Here is a 13,875-nt window from a genome sequence, read left to right on the forward strand (position 1 = left end):
CGAGCCGTTTAAATGCAACCATCGCTACATACAAAGTGCTGTACGTGGAGTAACAGTCCGACATACAAAACAAACACAGTTAAAACAATAAATTAATAACATCAAAACGGTGAACACCATAAAACACTATATCAATGCCAAGTCTGATGCCGAGTCAAAAGCCGTCGAAAAAAAGGGAGTTTAAGATGCGTTTAAAACATGGACAGAGAGGGGGATTGCCTAACATCCGACCGGCAACAGAAAAAGTTTGATCCCCTTTGAGCCTCTGCTTAATCCTCCGTACCTCCAATAGCGCTTGACCTGCTGACCGGAGGCACTGGACAGGTGCATAGGTTTGTCGGAGCTTGCAGAGATAAGGTGGGGCAAGACCATTTAAAGTTTTAAATACAACTCAAAGAATCTTAAAATCAACTATTAAAGGTATAGGGAGCCAGTGAAGGGAGGCCAGAATTTTAGTTATATGCTCCCTCCTATGAACTCCAGTTCAGGGGCGAGATGCAGCATTTTGGACCAACTGGAGACGCTTGATGGAGTGCATTCCAGTAATCCAGTCGGGATGTAGCAAAGTATGGATTACTGTTTTTAAATGCTGTTGTGAAAGGAGAGTCTTCACCTGACCCAGTTGGACAAGGTAAAAAAGGGTTGGCTTTAGAAAAGGGGCCAGGGGGCCCAAGTCAACAGGCTGGGATGTACAAGGGCCGCTGGGACCTAATACCATAACTTCTGTTTTGTTTTGTATATTTCTCAACAACTGTCGCAATACGTACAGTTGGTGGTCTTGGCTACACATTCGAGGAAAGAAGTGAGAAGCAACATAATGATGAGCAGGTTTCATTTATCACCTACCATGAAGACAGGTGGCTCAAAATATTGTGTTTTAGCAATGTTAGTCACGCAAGCACGTACACGCATAAACACATACACGCTCAAGGTCAACTGACTAGACTGCGTCTAGTTGCCATTTACATAATGATCGAGCAGCGTCACGTTGGTGTTATCCTGGACGGAATGTTTGCTTTTAGACATCTGTGTGAACCATCTGTGTTGATCATATGAATTCATGCTGCCGAGTCACTTACCACATCTCTTGAACGGATATTCAAATTGTGGACTACAGTATTGAGACACAGCACGTAATCAGTGCTTTTATTTTACTGGTGCAATGATGTGACCCGGTAAGACAATCGGTGCAATGTTATTGGTTAATGTTGCTGCAAATAGTGAACATTTCATTTCGGCAGGAAAGTTTTTCTATTTTATTTAGTTTTGGGGTTTTTTTGCCTGTAGGATTTATAACACTGTCACTGTCAAATAAATTCGAATCAAAAGCACATGTAGGGTTGTATGACCCATGCACAGCCTACACAAAGACAAAAGGAGCAGGTATAAATCAACCGGCTACTTTACTGGCACAAAGGCTCATTGGCTGGATAAATACATACATACATACATACATACATACATACATACATACATACATACATACATACATACATACATACATACATACATACATAAAATCTGACTCCATTTCTTCATTTTGTCAAAGGTACAGCTTTACGGCTCTATATAAAACCATTACATTATGAAACCATTTTTTACTCTATCTACAAATTTTAATGTGTTTAATTCATCAAACAAGAACCACGCTTAAGATTTTACAGCATTAGAGCTTTCAAGCAGGAAGATGCTCCTCTAGTAAGAATGGGAAGTCCTTGTTTAATTTATTCAAGGATAAGAGGCAAATAAAAAGGCATAGTTATTGTGTAGGTCAACTGGGACTGGCTCCAGCTCACCCGAGACCCTCATGAGGACAAGCACGACCCAGGAAATGACTGGGCGGACACAAAGAGGTGAAGTTTATTGACCTGGTCTGGGTACAGATGGACTTCTGTCACCTTGAATGACACCGTCTATTACCGTGTGTAATGAAGCTAATCTGAAGTAACACGACCTTCTGGTGTTGCCTCCTTGCTCTTATGCAATAGCTACAGTATAGGCGACCACTGTACATTTGCTACGGTGCACTGGCAGATGAGCTGGGCTAATCTCCTGGAAAGATTTAGAACCTTGCTTCCAGGCTATTTGCATTATGTACACTTTGCAACATTGTGACGCAACCAACCTTTTTTTTGTTTGTTTGGTTTTTAACCCTCTGCATGACATCCACTGCACTGTGGATGTAAAATCGTTCACTTTAGACTTAACCTGCTTGACCTTATATTGTTGGTGTGGCAACCCAATTGCACCATGAATGGAGGATGAACACTCTGCGTCCCCATCCAGGTTAATGTATGCGGCATGTCCTTCACAAGCATAAATCATCCATCACCGTGGACTACTGTACAGGTTTGAAATGACAAAATGTCATAATCAGCTTTGTGGCAAGTCAGCATCATGCACACGCACACACACACACACACACACACACACACACACACACACACACATCCCCCCTCTTGTCCCATTGAGTGCCAGATGAATAATTTATGCTCTACTCAAGAGAGACGGCTTTGTGTGACCTCCCACGGTCACGTTTCCTGGACAGGTGTTAATCCGCCAGAAAATCTAAACAAATTTCATCCATCCATTTTCTTAATCTGCTTATCCTCACGAGGCACACGGGCGTGCTGGAGCCTATCCCAGATGTCTTCGGGCAGCAGGCGGGGTACACCCAAAACTGGTTGCCAGCCAGTCACAGAACAAATTTCATCATGATTTCTTAAAAATAAATGTGTTGCATCTCTGATGTTTGGATGACAAGCCTAGCAACATTTCCTTTACATCAGAGGTTCCTCTCTGACATTATATCCATAAGAACCAGGTCGCCCCGAAGGACCACGTGAGTAGCCTGAAGGCCTGGTCTAAAAACAGCTCACTGTTCAGTAGTGTATGTGGTGGCGAACATGTAAACACTTGCAGAGATTTATAGAAGCCAAATGTTGAAAATTGATATCCATCCATCCATTTGATCTGAACTGCTTATCCTCATGCATGCAGGAGCCACACCCAGCTGTCATCGGGCAGTAGGCGGGGTACACCCTGAACTGGTTGCCAGCCAATCGTGGGGCACACAGAGACGAACAACCATTCGTGCTCACACTCACACCTAGGGACAATTTAGAGTGTTCAATAAGTCTGCCATGCATGTTTTTGGAATGTGGGAGGAAACCGGAGTACCCGGAGAAAAGCCACCCAGGCCTGGGGAGAACATGCAAGCTCCACACAGGGAGGCCGTAGCTGGAATTTAACCCGCTACCTCTGCACTGTGCGGTGGACGCGCTAACCACTGGACTGCCTTCTTGATAATTATGAGAAATCATTAATATAAGTGCCTTCACATTGAAGAATATTCAGCTTTTGTTTAAAGCTTTCAGCTTTTCATGTCTCGTATGCTTGGCAACATGTTTAGGTGACAAGAAGTTGCTCTCAATTTCAAAAGGTTGGTGATCCCGGCTTTACATCATTTGTTTGACCTTTCCTGGAAATTAGCCTGCTTTAAGGGGGGGGGGGTGGTTTGCTTGCAAGCCAATACGAAAACAAAACAGACTCCTAACATGTTGCTCATGGATTGCTGACATCCCAGTAGGTGATTGGCTGTGACTGACCCTCTCCCCATTCCCACGTGCCGCTGTTTCATTGACATTTAAAACCTGGCCTGCGCCACACACCCACAAGAAGACAACCTCGCTTGCATTGACACAGGAAGGTGAAGAATGGACCAAGTCAAATACACGGGAGAGCCGATGGACACTGAGGGCACGGGCTTGAGACGTTTGACCAAGGAAACGGTAAAAAAGCTGATCCACTACTCTCAGGAGGCAAAGAAGCAAGCGTACTGCCCTTACAGCAAATTCAGAGTGGGAGCAGCTCTCTTGACTGTTGACAACTGCTTGTTTACAGGTAGTGTACTTGATTAAAGCCAATTCTGAGAACATAGAATGGAGCAGAACAGGTGATTGAGCAATGTGTGTGTGCATGGGTGTGAGTTTTCTTAATTTTGCTGATATTTGACATAACGTGACTCCCTGCTATAAGCAAAATGAATTGAAGTAAAATGCATTTGCCTCATTACGCAAACATATTTTTATCTATGTGGCTAAACAGTCCAGTGAACCTCCATGACCATTCATTTTTATTGACTGATTTTTAGTCGTCCTACACCAACAGCAAAGGCCGCCCTGCCAGGGATTTTCAATCATTATCAACAGTTCAGTTTGTGTTGCGGGCCTGTGTAAAGCTTTCAGCTATTCATGTCTCGTGTGCTTGGCAAAATGTTTGTGAAAGGGGGGTTGAAGCGGGGGGGCTGCTGTCAAAGAGCTGAGAGTGCAAAGGCTGTTTGATTCCCAAACACACCAAGCTCACCGTACCAGCTGTTCTGTCTGAGGGGTCAATTTGCGGGAAGGTGCTTGTGTTGAAATGGACAGACAATGCACCCGCTGACTGTGACATCATCGATTAGAGCACAGGCCACGAGGCTACCATGATATTATTGACTTTTATGGATTCGTACACAACTAGAAATAAATGAATAAATATACTATCTTAAAACTTGTGTCATACTATAAAATGATGCTATTTCTAATTTTAACAAAAACTTATAGCCAGAAATAACAGATTACTGTTCGTGTTGTTATAGGTAGGACTCAGCTGGAATTTTTCTAGATGTGAAAAGCTCCAGGTGGTCAGAGACGGACGGCGCCACTGCTCTGTTTGAATTGGAATGAGAGAAGCTAGCGGTTGCGGCGTGTTCATTTTAATGCTGAGGTGTTACAGTATACATAATAACCTCTGATCCTAGAATCGCCCCGACTCTAATATTTCAAATCAATACATGTTTTTTCCTCCAAATTAACCTAACCTTAATCTAAAGTTTAAAAAATATAGCTTTAGAGCAAATCTACTAACTCCCTTGGACACTTAAACTGTCTGAGAAATGTCATATTCTGTAACTCCACCTTTTCTCGACTCTGCAGGGGCTTTGAGGCATTACGTTGCCTCAAGACTGAAGGTTTTAATGGTTTTTTTTTTTCGAAAGACAAAAACTGTGATTTGCTTGAGTAAGCCTGTTTTGTTAAAAAATACCTGAGATGCTTCATTACAAAAGAAAACCCTTAAGTCATGAAGGTAAGTTTGCATGCAAAGTCATTTCCACCTATCACAGCAGGGGTGCCCAAGTCCTGTCCTCAAGCGCCCTTTCGATGTCTCCCTCCTCCAAAACACCTGATTCCAACGATCAGCTCGGCAGCAAGCTTCACAGGACCCTGATAAACTCTCCTGAATGTCAACTCATCAAGATTGGAACACTATCATTCCCGCTTGATTAACATAGTGTACATGTTCCCCCATGCAGGATGCAACGTGGAGAACGCATGTTACAACCTGGGAGTATGTGCTGAGAGGAATGCCATTTCAAAAGCAGTGTCTGAAGGCTACACCGCATTCAAGGCCATCGCAATTGCCAGGTAGGATTATCGGTATAACTATTACCTGAAAATAAATAACATCCATGATCACTCAGGCATGCGGCACCGCTGCTTTGTTTAAAAACATGACTTGAGTCCACAGGGTTCAGTTTGTGACCCCGTCGAGGCTATAAGAGACTCACTGAAGCCAAGGGAGATGTTTAACATTAACCTGAGGGTTTCTTGTATGACGGTTGCTTGTTTGTGTAGTGACCTGAGTGACCAATTCATCTCTCCGTGCGGTGGCTGCAGGCAGTTCATGAGAGAGGTACATACTGAGCACTCACTGGACATTCCATTAGGTACACCCGCACCACTTTAGGGTTGACAGCGATTGACTGAAGGCGTGACGACTGTTGTGGCGAGTGCATAATGGCATAAATAGCCACAGCACTTCGACTTACATCATGTGTTCTCTCAGTTCGGGTCCAGCTGGGACGTTTACCTGTCAAAGCCTGACGGGTCGTACACGAAGATGAGCGTCAACCAGCTGCTGCCGGCCTCATTCGGGCCCGAAGACCTGGACATGAAAAAAGTACTGGACATCTCCAATGAGTACTGAAACCGCACGTTACTGTCACTTTCAACTGTTGGCAGGTTGAAATTATGCCGTATAGGCCTGTCAACACGACACTGCAATTGCTGGATCGGTTCTTGTATTTTATTGTAGCTGATGTATATATGGTAAAAGGTATGCTCTGTTAATTCCTTATCAGAAGTTGTTTCACAGGTAATGATACTGGTTCATTGAATGTGATAATTAGTCTTGTATTAATAAGCACACTGAATCATGTATATTCCAAAAAACATTTATTCGTTGAATGGGAATAAAATGTCACATACTTTCATAAATAAACTTTTCAAACTCTTCTAGTTGTATCGTCAAATGCCATAAAAGACAATTATTAAGTCTTCAGCTGCAAATTATTTTATCACATCATTAAAAGAGATGAAGGTGAAACTACAAGTTGTTAGTGCAAGTTCACTAAACGTTTATGCGTGGGAGACGACCTCCATAGTTCATGCATTTAAAATAGGAAAAACATGGACCGTTTCTATGGTTCACGCTTCAAAATGTCAACTGGTTTAATTATCTGTTATGGGCTGTGCCTGCCTGTGGTTCAGTCATGAAGAGGTGTAACGCAGATCTGATTTTGAATTTACCTTCCAACATTTTGAACCACAGACATTAACATAAACGCTTAAGCATGTGATGGCCGTAATAATAATTTCATCCAATTTGAGCATTTATTTAATATCATGCTAGTGTGCTGAATTGCCCATTACTAGTATGCTCTTTTTCTGTAATGGTAAAACAATTGAGTGCACGAGTAGAATGGCTGTCCAACTAGTGAATGTTTTGGGACTACTGTGCTGAAGGTGATTCCACTTTGTGGTACGTGGGCACCCTCTAGCGGTACGGGAGAATCATTTCATTAAATATTCAAATTTTGCATTGTGTTCCAGTTCAAAGTTCTTCCTAGTTTTTTGACGGACACTTAGACCTACAACGTTGCTGTATTTTAGTGCTGGTCAAGATAGTGGTTTGAGAACCACTGTATGTCGTTCCTGCATACTACTAGAACAACTAGGACAGACCGGCAAAGCACCAGATGTTAATTGGAAGAATTTTACATCACCGGTAATACCAGTACAATGTAGATGTTGACTTGTGCACAACTGTGCCACACGAGTAGCGTAGTTGTTCTGATGTGTCCCCTAGTCATTCTATTGGTGCTCTCATCTTACGAGTGAGGACAAAGAGCACACTACTTTGATATGGAATAAATGCTCATACCATAGTAGTAAAAGGTTTTCTCGGTATACATCTTCGTGATTGAACGATTCAGTTACAGTGTTTGTGCGCCCCCGCGCCCTTCCTCAAATGCAAATAAATAACAAAATAACACATAGGTCATCATTGGGCTCCATAAAAAATAAAAGCATCCTAAATTCTGGAAACTAACAATCACCACGCCAGCTGTGGAGAGGCACAAACTCTTCTGCAGTTACCTTGAAAAGAAAGCAAGAGCACAAAGGGTGAGCACTACCTTGGTGCTGCCGGCCTCAGCTCTCCGTCGGGATGTTCTCAGCGGCATTGAGGGAAGGCCAGGAAGGCACCTGCCATCTAGGCAGAGTACCCTCCATTAACCTTTCCATCCACAGCCCCAGCCGGTCAAGCTTGTGGTGCACCTCTATGCTTGTGGCTCTAGTGGAGCCTCTCTTGGACCTAGCCCCATCATCTCTGGAACGGGATCGAGAGCCTGAGCTAGACCGAGACCTGGATCGTGACTTTCTCCTGCTTTCAGAAGAGAAAGACGACTCGGACACTGACGAGGCGTCACTCAGGTCGTCTCCAGTGAAGACAGGTCTGAAGTGGCAAAAGTATTTCTTGTAGCCGTTCAGGGCCAAGACGTGGCCAGAGTAGTCTGACGAGTCCTCATCCTCGTCGAAATGACTTCCACGGCACGATGTGTCTGAGCACGAGCGGAGGAGTGAGGGCATCCAGTGAAGATGCTTGTCAGCGTTGAGGAAGGAGAAGTGGATAGTCTGAGTCCTATGGTGGGAGAAAGTTTCAAATGACTTAACTGGCAGTTGAACACATTCAAGCAAAACCAATCTGTGATCAACATCTTGACTGCAATCCGAATATCTCTAAGGGGAACAAATGCAATGCTCAACATAAATCAGTACACCCCCGAGTTTCCTTTAAGAATCAGTAGTGCTAACTAGTGTACCACAGTGCCCTCAATATTTTCCAAACTGAATTTGTTGTCAAAAATATTCCTTATACGGCAATCCCTTCTCCGCTGTGGGGTTACATTCCTTTCAATTCAATAAACTGATGCCAAAACAGAAAAAAATGTGTTGATAACGATGCTTATCATTCCTGAGCTGCACAGAAAGATTTCCGGCACTTACCCAGAGAAAGAAAAGACCTCCTTGGCGAATTTGCACAACAAGGCGTTCTTTGAGGCGTTGGTGAGCACCAGAACAACATTGATGTGACCCGGCCGCAACTTCACCAAGTTACTGGTGTACGTGACGTTAGTCAGCTCTGTGACCTCCACAAAATCCTTCTTGGGGGGGCGGCTGCATGGACCAGGGAAAAGAGGAAAGTACAAGTGTGTGTTACAGTTAAGTGCAGAAGTATTATTTAGATGGCAAAGAATACCTGTGCAGGACAGTGAAATCTTCAGTTGCACACCGTTTTATTACAGATTGCTAAACTAGTCCAAGATTAGATGTAAGGGTCATTAAAGAGAAATGTCCCGATGTCCTAGTTGGTTGTTAGAGGTTTATTCTCACAGGAGGCATCAGGTTCCGAGCTTGAATCATTCTCGATTAATAACAAAAGAACCCAGAAAATAGAATAAACCACGGCTTCCTCCTTGGCCTAAGCCCCGCCCCTTTTTGGTTGAGTAGAAAACAAGACTTTGCAGATGTAGTGCTCAAAATGTATGACCACGGTTACCTGGAGGTAGTGGAACGACTTGACGGATCATCGTTAGTTTGAGGTTGCTCCTTTGGTGCTGATTTCTGGGGTTTGTTTTCTCCTGCTTCACTAAAAACAAATCAAAACAAAAAAGAAAAACCCCATAATAATACAAAACTCAATAGAAAAGGGAATCCTCTATATCAACAAAAATAGCTGTCCCTTACTCAGCTGGTAAACTGTATGGGAGAAACCTTCCTCACTCACCTGAAGGCTTGAATGATGACTGTCCCGAAAAAAATGAAAAGAGCCGAGAACATCAATGACAGGATGGGCATCATCTTTTGCCTTGAAAGAAGACACATCACATCTTATTGGGAGGACTTTGGTTGTGTAGCGACATGACAAAATACTAGTTTGTCCTTGACACTGAAAAAGTTCAGAACAAGCTTCATACGAAGCTGGTCTTTCGCCATATTGAACATATGAAAAAAAATACACATTTTAACTTATAGAGCATACCAATTTCTTCCTCTTTTCATGAGAATGTATAACTTAAAGAACATGATGAAAACGTTTGTCTTACCAGTTTGAGTAGAGAAGTTCATTGTAAATTTGATGGAAGTGATCACAGGCAGCATTCAGCCACTCAATCAGGAAAAACTGAACAGAGAGTGAACATTTAAAACGGTTAGCAGTTTGGGGAAAAACGCTCTGCGGTGTGCGCCGTATCTTACAGGGGCCATTTCATTGTTGAGCTCCGGCAAGGTAGCGTCCGAGGTCAGATAGGTGGGGTCCTTCTGAACGAGCTCCAGATGCTCAAGAAGGCGGGACTTGTCTTCTTCGCTTCCATTCCATCCGCCAATCACAGAGCGGTACAGCACCTTGCCAGCCGGGCTCCGCCTCTCAAGAATAACCACCTGATGGTGGTGCGGAAAAACACACATTTTTGATGACTGTTGTATTGCACTTACAATGACACCTTTCTCCTCACAGAGTCAGTTTTGACATACATGCTTTTAAGAATCATATAAACTTGTAATGAATGCTCTTCTTGATGATGCAAACCAAAAAAGTTGTGTGTGTGTGTGTGTGTGTGTGTGTGTGTGTGTGTGTGTGTGTGTGTCGCACTACTGACCTGGGGAGAGACGACAGCCTGGTTGGGAAGCAGAGCCTGGCAGAGAGGCTGCTGCCGGTGCTGGTAAACGTACACAAACCGTAGCACCTCTTTCCTGTTCAACATGGCAAAGTCCAAGAAGGCCTTATTTTGGGCAAGAAAAGCTTTGTCGTCGTCGGTGATCAGCAGCACGCAATACCTGCAAATACAATGGTCTCGTTTCATTCACTTTTCTTAATGTGGGGAATCAAAGCGATGATCTCTTTGATGTATTACTTCCTCCGTCTGTGAAACTGCTTGATGGGACACAGCTCATCAAACAGTTGCTGATTGACCAGACGGGGAACCTGCAGGAACTTGTTGTTGGAGACAAACACATCCATGATCTTCCAATTCAGTCCTTCAGCCTGGAACATAAAAAAAGAAGTGTAAGACAAAAGATGTGAGGTATTTTTTGATCAAAGGTCAAAAGGTGAACAGCATGATGAAGAGGACTTTCTAATAGTGATTCTAATTTAACCCGAAAGTTTGTCGGTTACCTGTTGCAATTTTGTCATGTTGTCCCTCCTCATGAGAGAAGGGACAAAACATTGAACGTTGGGCATGTACATCTGCGCATATTTGCTTCATCGTGAAATGTCATGCAAATTCCCAAGTCAGTCGTGTATTTTTGAATTCGATGCCTAAAAAACCCATTATGTCCAAAAGAGCCGACATGAGGGATGACAAGTGATTTTCTTTAATCTAACATGGTTATCTTAATATGACCCAGAGCTCTACATGTGTGGAAAGTACCTGGATGATGTCCACTGGGTTTTTGGTGTCCTCCTTAAAGAGCAGCATGATGGGAATGTATGAGTTTATGTTGAACTGGCGCAGGAGCTGGATGTTGTGTGTGTCGCCCTGGTCGACGTAGCCAAAATGAACATAGTCTCTGAAGGCGAATGCTGTTAACTGGAGAGCACAAGGAGGAAAGCACTTGCATTGGGGATACATTTTCAAAACTGGCAGAGAACAAGATTTCAAATATTAACTGGCTTTGAAGTACTTTTAACACAAAAAAGGTGTGTTATTGCTGCTGCAGCAAAAAAAAAAAAAAAAGCCTGCATAGTGCATACACGGTTCTTCGTATTAACGTACTGGTAATACTTCAGAGGAGTAAACCTGAAAACAAGCCTCACCTTGTAGACAATGGGAACGTTGAAGTCTTTGTCAAACAAAAGGACGTTGGGCTTATTTCCAACATGCCAGCTGTCCAGAAAATGCTGGTAGTTGTCATCGGTAATCTGGGGAAGAAACAAAAATCTCAAAATTCTGGAAAATGTTTGCACAGTTCCCACAATGAATGCACTGAATTCATTTCTGACACCTCAACAGAATTTCCAAAATCTATCTGCATTTTTCACCCCTTTGCACCCCCGACAGAAAGTTCTCTCTGTAGGCTTTTCACCTTTTCCACCAAATTCTTGGGAAGAAGGTCCTCAATGAACTGTCGCAGGTGTTCCCGGACGACGGCCTGATGGAAGAAGGACACTCTGCCGTTCACCAGTCCGATGATGGAGGGAGCGTGGTGAGCTCCCAACTGGTTGGCCAGACGAGGCTCAAAACCCAGGTCCACAATGCCAATGCCGACACCTGAACATATGAAGTGAGGCTTTATCTGACACTGGACAGGCAAACAGTGTTTGAATGGGCTTATTACATTTTTTTTTCACCTTTGCGTTGGCGATTAACTTTGATTAACTGTTGCAATGCTATTTATAATTCAAGTGATGCTAATGGACAGCACAGCAAACATCAAGTTCATGTTAGGGAGGAAAAAAAAAAAACGCGGTATCATGACATCAGCATTCGTCTTACTGACCCAATGGCTCAAGTTCCTGCACGGTCTCCTTCCACACAGGCTCTATGTGGATGCACGCAAAGCACCAATCGGAGGTCACTTTGATAAGGTAGGGTCTCTTGTGGCTGTCTGGAAGGACATCGCTGTTAAACTGAGCGTGGTGAAGAAAGTACTTGCTGTCTGCAAAGTCCCTGAACCTGGACAACAAAGAGATGATATTGGCCATTTTTTAACGACAAGTAAAGTCTGACCACACGATACAAAACTTAATGAAGCAAATTTTGATGAATTAACCCCCAAGCCAGGTCTCAAGCTGCGAAAACACCTGACAGTTAAGAATTTGAAAAAGGCTACATTAAAACAGTGCCTGTACTGTTTTTATGAAGGAGAAATTTGGTGAATTTAGACTGGATTGTAAAAAAAATTATTTAAAATATGGGAGAGTAGCATCCTGGAATGGAATGTCAAAACCTTAGAGGTTCCTTTGTGCCGTTCTTGAATTATCATCTGATCTGTTTTTTTTTTTGATTGAACAGCTGATTTTGTATTTGTTCTCTTGAAAAAGTCAAAAAACAAAAAAAAAAAGGTGATTTTTATGGTTCGTGTTGTCAGAACATTCAGCCAATCGCATTTAACACAAGCAGATTCAAAATTTACAGCTAATCCATATTGGCAGTGATGGTTGGATTTCATGAAATAGGAATCGGCAGCATGAAACCCTAATTGGAGCACCCCGAATAGATGATAAAGAAACATGGACATGTGTTGTTACCTGGAGAATTGAAAGAAAGACTCATCAAAGTAGAAGCCGTTTTGGAAATGTTGACGCCGTGACTGGCCATAGGGCTCGTTTTCATCTATCTGCCCATAGCGGTCAAAGTTGGCCCTTCGCTCCTCATTAGACAAAATCTGTGTGCAAAACATGACGAATACATGTTAGTTACATCCTCCCTTTTGTTTTTTCTGACACAGGGCAGTTCTCTAGATTACATTAAAGGGGAAAAGTTGTAGTTTGGATTTGAAATACAGGTACATCTTTTCTGACACACCTCATATAGAAATATGACAGGTGTATTGATCCAAAGGGACGAATGACCAAAAATCAAGAATAAGCAACAGTTTCCCAAGATGGCACTGTAGTTGGCAGCTATTTGCAAGGGCTCTTAAGAGCTCTGCTTTTTGGGGGGAGATCATGTGGTTCCTGTTATCCTTCATTGTGGACTGTTTTCAGTGTTTCGGCCACGACACTCGTTGAAGGGAAAAAAATCTGTGCTTAATGGTTGCGCCTTCTTGGCAGTATGCGTGTACCTGCACTGATTTAGATTTTGTGTGTTGCATTATTTTTGTTTTCTGTTGAAATTATCTTTAAAGCGCTTTGTTACAGCTGCTGTAAAAGCACCATATAAGTGAAGATGTCTTGCATAGTTGTTGAATACCACACCTCATACGACTTTGAAACCTTGATGAACATATCTTCAGCAATGGGGTCTTTATTCTTATCTGGATGCCTGGGGGAAAAACACTGGAAATTAGAAATCGTGAAATAAGAACAGGTTGAAATGGCTAGTGGAATGACAATCACAGACGATCAGCTGTCATTCAGTAGCACACAACTCGGGAGTTGCAGATTACTCACCATTCTTTAGCAAGGTTCTTATACGCCTTTTTGACTTCGGCTTGGCTCGCACTCCTGCCGACACCCAGGACTTTATAGGGGTCATATCTAGAGGTTGTTTCCACCAGACCCTGAGTAAAAACTAGCAAAAAAATGGCGAGCGCCAGTGGGCATGGCCCAGGATGTCGGCTGTTTCTTCCAGCAGTCATCGCTTGTCACTCTCAGACTACGCTAACAAGTAATGGCTTTAAAGCAAACCCCTCGGGTAACGATACACAAAGCAAAGCGATAACATTAAAATCACTCCTTACTCCCTCACGATTAAGGCAGAAAGAGACATTCCGGTGTTTCAAAAGCCGTAGGTTATTATTTTTCCGGCTAATCGTACACATTAGTAAA

The 13,875-nt window shown here is 43.0% G+C and overlaps 2 protein-coding genes across 2 annotated transcripts; one reads left to right on the plus strand and one right to left on the minus strand.

Moving 5' to 3' along the window:
• The first annotated feature begins 3,618 nt into the window (after positions 1-3,618).
• LOC109522226 (cytidine deaminase) lies at positions 3,619-6,331 on the plus strand. Its single transcript, XM_019880574.1, has 4 exons — positions 3,619-3,903; positions 5,354-5,465; positions 5,676-5,733; positions 5,887-6,331. Exons 1-4 carry the CDS (start codon positions 3,717-3,719, stop codon positions 6,025-6,027), a joined length of 498 nt encoding a protein of 165 aa, XP_019736133.1. The 5' UTR covers positions 3,619-3,716; the 3' UTR covers positions 6,028-6,331.
• LOC109522220 (dnaJ homolog subfamily C member 16-like) lies at positions 6,261-13,859 on the minus strand. The gene is made up of 15 exons (XM_019880564.1): positions 13,498-13,859; positions 13,303-13,369; positions 12,634-12,770; positions 11,883-12,058; positions 11,469-11,653; positions 11,200-11,304; positions 10,814-10,972; positions 10,295-10,425; positions 10,040-10,217; positions 9,639-9,821; positions 9,488-9,564; positions 9,169-9,249; positions 8,941-9,030; positions 8,388-8,558; positions 6,261-8,022 (listed from the first exon to the last, which is right to left on the minus strand). The coding sequence occupies exons 1-15, from the start codon at positions 13,683-13,685 to the stop codon at positions 7,533-7,535; spliced, it is 2,418 nt and encodes an 805-aa protein (XP_019736123.1). The 5' UTR covers positions 13,686-13,859; the 3' UTR covers positions 6,261-7,532.
• Positions 13,860-13,875: the final 16 nt, after the last annotated feature.

Source organism: Hippocampus comes, unplaced genomic scaffold, assembly GCF_001891065.2.
Source record: "Hippocampus comes isolate QL1 unplaced genomic scaffold, H_comes_QL1_v1.1 scaffold68, whole genome shotgun sequence".
Lineage (NCBI taxonomy): Eukaryota > Metazoa > Chordata > Actinopteri > Syngnathiformes > Syngnathidae > Hippocampus > Hippocampus comes.

Coding starts and splice junctions, on each gene's coding strand:
- LOC109522226 (XM_019880574.1), top strand. CDS start 3,717: ATGGACCAAGTCAAATACACGGGAGAGCCGATGGACACTGAGGGCACG. Junction 3,904..5,353: donor TGACAACTGCTTGTTTACAG/GTAGTGTACTTG, acceptor TCCCCCATGCAG/GATGCAACGTGGAGAACGCA. Junction 5,734..5,886: donor GCAGGCAGTTCATGAGAGAG/GTACATACTGAG, acceptor GTGTTCTCTCAG/TTCGGGTCCAGCTGGGACGT.
- LOC109522220 (XM_019880564.1), bottom strand. CDS start 13,685: ATGACTGCTGGAAGAAACAGCCGACATCCTGGGCCATGCCCACTGGCG. Junction 12,059..12,633: donor TCTTTCTTTCAATTCTCCAG/GTAACAACACAT, acceptor TTTGTTGTCCAG/GTTCAGGGACTTTGCAGACA. Junction 8,559..8,940: donor AGTCGTTCCACTACCTCCAG/GTAACCGTGGTC, acceptor TGGTCCATGCAG/CCGCCCCCCCAAGAAGGATT.